The sequence below is a fragment of the Nerophis ophidion genome, linkage group LG12 (assembly GCF_033978795.1).
Source record: "Nerophis ophidion isolate RoL-2023_Sa linkage group LG12, RoL_Noph_v1.0, whole genome shotgun sequence".
Lineage (NCBI taxonomy): Eukaryota > Metazoa > Chordata > Actinopteri > Syngnathiformes > Syngnathidae > Nerophis > Nerophis ophidion.
In genome coordinates, this window is record NC_084622.1 from 312,739 (window position 1) to 319,095 (window position 6,357).

At 41.2% G+C, this 6,357-nt stretch overlaps 1 protein-coding gene across 1 annotated transcript in view; it reads left to right on the forward strand.

The window, feature by feature from the left end:
- LOC133562859 (homeobox protein aristaless-like 4) overlaps nucleotides 1–5,920 on the forward strand; it is a 105,882-nt gene extending 99,962 nt beyond the window's left edge. Inside the window, exons 3-4 of the mRNA XM_061916663.1 lie at nucleotides 4,454–4,582; nucleotides 4,674–5,920. Of these exons, the coding sequence (XP_061772647.1) occupies nucleotides 4,454–4,582; nucleotides 4,674–4,994 (450 nt within the window). The 3' untranslated portion in view covers nucleotides 4,995–5,920. The remainder of the gene's footprint in view (nucleotides 1–4,453; nucleotides 4,583–4,673) is intronic.
- The last annotated feature ends 437 nt before the right edge of the window (nucleotides 5,921–6,357 follow it).

The window sequence follows — 6,357 nt, forward strand, 5'->3', positions numbered from 1 at the left end:
TATGTTAGATCCACTATGGACTGGACACTCACTATTATGTTAGATCCACTATGGACTGGACTCTCACTATTATGTTAGATCCACTATGGACTGGACTCTCACACTATTATGTTAGATCCACTATGGACTGGACTCTCACTATTATGTTAGATCCACTATGGACTGGACTCTCACTATTATGTTAGATCCACTATGGACTGGACTCTCACTATTATGTTAGATCCACTATGGACTGGACTCTCACTATTATGTTAGATCCACTATGGACTGGACTCTCACTATTATGTTAGATCCACTATGGACTGGACTCTCACTATTATGTTAGATCCACTATGGACTGGACTCTCACAATATTATGCTAGCACCAATCAACAATTTGCAGTTAAAAAAACAACATGTTTTTTTTTCCTGATTAAAATGAATGTTTTGACGGTGGAACAGTTGAAAAATGTGGAATAAGAAGTCGACAGCAAAAAGGTTGAAAAAAACTGGAATCCTCAATTACTGGAATTTTTTTAAATTTTGAAATAATTGAATGTCCAGCATGAGTGGAATATGTTGAAGGTGGAATGGTTTGAATCGGTTGACAAATGTGGAAAAGGTGGAAGTTTGAAAAAATGGCCAATTCATTTCGAATGAGAAACATGTCCCATTTATTTCAATGGGAATTTCATTGAATTTTGGGAATTTCGGGAAAAGCGGAAATTTATTTGGAAATGCAAAACATTTTGAATGTTCTGAATTAATTTAAATGGTTGGTGTTGGAATCTTTCAAAACGGTCGAGAAATGTTGAAGTACGAAACATTTTTAATTGAGAAATGATATTACGGAATTCCTGGAATTTTGGGAAAAGCAGGATTTTTTTGCAGTAAAAACAACAACTTTTCTGGAATTCAGAAAATTCCAAGAATTCTCTGAATTCCTAGAATTTTTTTTTAATTTTGAAATGATTGAATGTCCAGGATGAGTGGAATATGTTGAAGGTGGAATGGTTTGAATCGGTGGACAAATGTGGAAATGCTGGAAGTTTGATTAAAAAATGGCCAATTCTTTTTGGATGTGAAAAATGTTTGGAACCTTTCAAAATGGTCGAGAAATGTTGAAATAGAAACATTTTTAATTGGGAAATAGTATTACGGAATTTCTGGAATTTTAGGAAAAGCTGGAATTTTTGCAGTTCAAAAAAACAACATTGTTTTTTTTCCTGATTAAGAGGAGTGTTTTGACGGTGGAAAAGTTGAAAAATGTGGAAGAAGTAGTCAACAGCAAAAAGGGTGAAAAAAGGGGTTGAAAAAATAGCTAATTCATTTTGAATAGGAAAAATGGTTCTGGAAAACTTAGACTTCAGGGAAATCTGGGAATTTGTAGCCCTCGATTCCTGATTCATGGTTTGAATTGGATGAAAAATGCGGAAGGCAGAGTGCGCCAAAATCTGGAGAAGAAGAAGAAATAGATGAACTTTGGTGTATAAAACCATTTGATCTCTAATTGTCATGAGAGATCAGGCACTGATTCGGTTCTTGGTTGCAGCATAAAAGCTGGCCAGATGCTGTTATTCTTGCGGACAAAGCTAATTCACAACATTAATTTCCTTCTTACTTCAGGGCAAATCCGCAAAAAGCTTCTTTTATGACACTTTCAGCCTCGCTTGTTCTTCAGTAAGCCATCGGCACAAACTCAAGGCTGAAGAGTTCCAGCGTCAGCATAGCCCCGTTTTACCGGCAAACACTTTGGTGAAACATTGTTTCATGGCTCACGCGGAGGGACTCCCTCTCGCTTCCCGTGATGTGATGTGGACGTGCCGGGGAGAGCACACCTTTCTCAAAATGATTTATGAACGGCTACAGACCCAGATGTCCGTCTGTCGACGCTGGCAGTCTGAAGGGAGGCAGACGCCTGCGTATCAAAGGGAGGACTACAAAAAAAATGAAAAACCCCAAGCAACCATGGGAAACGCTCCATTTTCACATGAATAGCTCCATGTGGATGACACTTTAAAGACACGTCAAGTCCAAAAAACCTGGCTTCGGACTTTCATGTGCCTGAGAATTGATTTGCCTTCCTGTGTAGGCTAGAGGATGGTCAGGTCAATCAATCAATCAATCAATGTTTATTTATATAGCCCCAAATCACAAATGTCTCAAAGGACTGCACAAATCATTACGACTACAACATCCTCGGAAGAACCCACAAAAGGGCAAGGAAAACTCACACCCAGTGGGCAGGGAGAATTCACATTCAGTGGGACGCCAGTGACAATGCTGACTATGAGAAACCTTGGAGAGGACCTCAGATGTGGGCAACCCCCCCCCTCTAGGGGACCGAAAGCAATGGATGTCGAGCGGGTCTAACATGATACTGTGAAAGTTCAATCCATAGTGGCTCCAACACAGCAGTGAGAGTCCCGTCCACAGGAAACCATCTCAAGCGGATCAGCAGCGTAGAGATGTCCCCAACCGATACAGGCGAGCGGTCCATCCTGGGTCCCGACGAGCGGTCCATCCTGGGTCTCGACTCTGGACAGTCAGTACTTCATCCATGGTCATCGGACCGGACCCCCTCCACAAGGGAGGGGGGGACATACGAGAAAGAAAAGAAGCGGCAGATCAACTGGTCTAAAAAGGAGGTCTATTTAAAGGCTAGAGTATACAGATGAGTTTTAAGATGAGACTTAAATGCTTCTACTGAGGTAGCATCTCGAACTGTTACCGGGAGGGCATTCCAGAGTACTGGAGCCCGAACGGAAAACGCTCTATAGCCCGCAGACTTTTTTTGAGCTCTAGGAATCACTAATAAGCCGGAGTCTTTTGAACGCAGATTTCTTGCCGGGACATATGGTACAATACAATCGGCAAGATAGGCTGGAGCTAGACCGTGTAGTATTTTATACGTAAGTAGTAAAACCTTAAAGTCACATCTTAAGTGCACAGGAAGCCAGTGCAGGTGAGCCAGTACAGGCGTAATGTGATCAAACTTTCTTGTTCTTGTCAAAAGTCTAGCAGCCGCATTTTGTACCAACTGTAATCTTTTAATGCTAGACATGGGGAGACCCGAAAATAATAGGTTACAGTAATCGAGACGAGACGTAACAAACGCATGGATAATGATCTCAGCGTCTTTAGTGGACAGAATGGAGCGAATTTTAGCGATATTACGGAGATGAAAGAAGGCCGTTTTAGTAACGCTTTTAATGTGTGACTCAAAGGAGAGAGTTGGGTCGAAGATAATACCCAGATTTTTTACAGAGTCACCTTGTTTTATGATTTGGTTGTCAAATGTTAAAGTTGTATTATTAAATAGAGGTCGGTGTCTAGCAGGACCGATAATCAGCATTTCCGTTTTTTTGGCATTAAGTTGCAAAAAGTTAGCGGACATCCATTGTTTAATTTCATTAAGACACGCTTCCAACTGACTACAGTCCGGCGTGTTGGTCAGCTTTAGGGGCATGTAAAGGGGCATGTAAAGTGGCTACGCTTCAGAACCTTCTGTTTACAAGTCAGCAATGTTCCCTCTCCTGTTGTCTCAATAGCAATATTTTGGTACCGGCACCAAAATGTATTTCGGTACTTTTGTATATAAAGGGGACCACAAAAAATCTTAGGGTACATTAAACATGTTTCTTATTGCAAGTTTGTCCTTAAATAAAATAGGGAACATACAACACAACTAGAGATGTCTGATAACATCGGACTTATCGGCCGATAAGTGCTTTAAAATGTAATAACGTAAATTGTCGGTTTCAAAATGTAAAATTAATGACTTTTTAAAACACTGCCGTACAAAGTAGTACACGGACGTAGGGAGAAGTACAGAGCGCCAATAAACCTTAAAGGCACTGCCTTTGCGTGCCGGTCCAATCACATAATATCTACAGCTTTTCACACACACAAGTGAATGCAAGACATACTTGGTCAACAGCCATACGGGTCACACTGAGGGTGGCCGTATAAACAACTTTAACACTGTTACAAATATGCGCCACACTGTGAACCCACACCAAACACATTTGGGGAGAACATCTGCACCGTAACACAACATAAACACAACAGACCAAATACCCAGAACCCCTTGCAGCAGTAACTCTTCCGAGACGCTACAATATACACCCCCTACTACTCCCTACCCCTGCCCACCTCAACCTCCTTATGCTCTCTCGGGGAGAGCATGTCCCAAAATTCCAAGCTGCTGTTTTGAGGCATGTTAAAAAAAAAATAATGCACTTTGTGACTTCAATAATAAATATGGCAGTGCCATGTTGGCATTTTTTTCCATAACTTGAGTTGATTTATTTTGTAAAACCTTGTTACATTGTGCAGCCCTTTGAGACACTGGTGAGTAAACATTGATTGATTGATTGATTGATGAAGAGCTCCACTACAGCGGCTGGGAGGGAACACTGCAGGTGAAGTCAGTATTGAGAATGTGTTTCCTGATGGGTACTTTTCTTTCTAGGTGTGGTTCCAGAACCGCAGAGCCAAATGGAGGAAGAGGGAGCGCTTTGGTCAGATGCAACAGGTCCGAACACATTTCTCTACTACTTACGAGCTGCCTCTCCTAACTCGGCCAGAGAACTATGCGCAGGTAAATAAGTCCACCGTTAAATTCATCGTCAGAGAATACGACTGTATTGTTTGTTGTGGTATCATCCACCCCCTTTGCTCTTTGCTTTCAGATCCAGAACCCTTCATGGATCGGTAGCAGCAGTGGAGCTTCTCCGGTGCCAGGTTGTGTGGTTCCCTGCGATACCGTGCCCCCCTGCATGCCCCCTCATCCACACGGCCACGGCGGGGTCTCCGACTTCCTGGGTGTGCCCAGCCCAGGGGGGAGCCACATGGGACAGACGCATATGGGCAGTCTTTTCGGGGGACCGGGAATGGGCGGAGGAATGAACGGCTACGATCTCAATGTGGACCCAGACCGCAAGTCATCCAGCATAGCGGCGCTGCGTATGAAGGCCAAGGAGCACAGTGCCGCCATTTCTTGGGCAACCTGATGTTCCGCGCCTCCTGAGCGGCCATCCTCGAGTACTATGGGGGAGTTTTGCAGCGAGCACTAATGCTAACGCAGGTCAAATGAACGGGTAGAGACTGTACAGATAGCAGCATACATCGCGGGGGATTCAGTGAAATACTGGGGACCATTCACATAGTGCTCATTTCCAAAAAGTAAAATGAGAAACATATACAGTACAAGCCAAAAGTTTGGACACACCTTCTCCTGATTCAATGCATTTTCATGACTATTTACATCAGGTCTGGGCAATTATTGACTCGGGGGCCACATTTAGAGAAAACAATGTGTATGGGGGCCGGTATATCTATTGTCAGGAACACGAATACAAAAGCTCCCAATAATGTCTGAAAGAATGCTAAAAACATTATGACAGACCGCCTTAAAAAACTTAATGGAATTTAAATGTTTTTCTATGAAGGATAAAACACTGAATATTGACAAAATATAAATGTCACACCCTCTTTTGATCGACATATTTTACAACCAAGTGAAACGCAACAAATGTGCAACAAAGTGAAATATGGACGCGAAGGGTACAAAATAAACCCACCTACAATCTGATGTACCACTAAGTTTTAGAACTTTGTTGTGAAAATCTACCACGTCTGTGGTGGCTCGTCTGAGCCACTGTGACATAGATTACCATAGTAACTAATTAGATGACCATAATAACTAATTAGATGACCACAGTAACTAATTGGATGACCACAGTAACTAATTAGATGACCACAGTAACTAATTAGATGACCATAGTAACTAATTAGATGACCACAGTAACTAATTAGATGACCACAGTAACTAATTAGATGACCATAGTAACTAATTAGATGACCATAGTAACTAATTAGATGACCATAGTAACTAATTAGATGACCACAGTAACTAATTAGATGACCATAGTAACTAATTAGATGACCATAGTAACTAATTAGATGACCATAGTAACTAATTAGATGACCACAGTAACTAATTAGATGACCACAGTAACTAATTAGATGACCATAGTAACTAATTAGATGACCATAGTAACTAATTAGATGACCACAGTAACTAATTAGATGACCACAGTAACTAATTAGATGACCACAGTAACTAATTAGATGACCATAGTAACTAATTAGATGACCACAGTAACTAATTAGATGACCATAGTAACTAATTAGATGACCATAGTAACTAATTAGATGACCATAGTAACTAATTAGATGACCACAGTAACTAATTAGATGACCATAGTAACTAATTAGATGACCACAGTAACTAATTAGATGACCACAGTAACTCATTAGATGACCATAGTAACTAATTAGATGACCACAGTAACTAATTAGATGACCACAGTA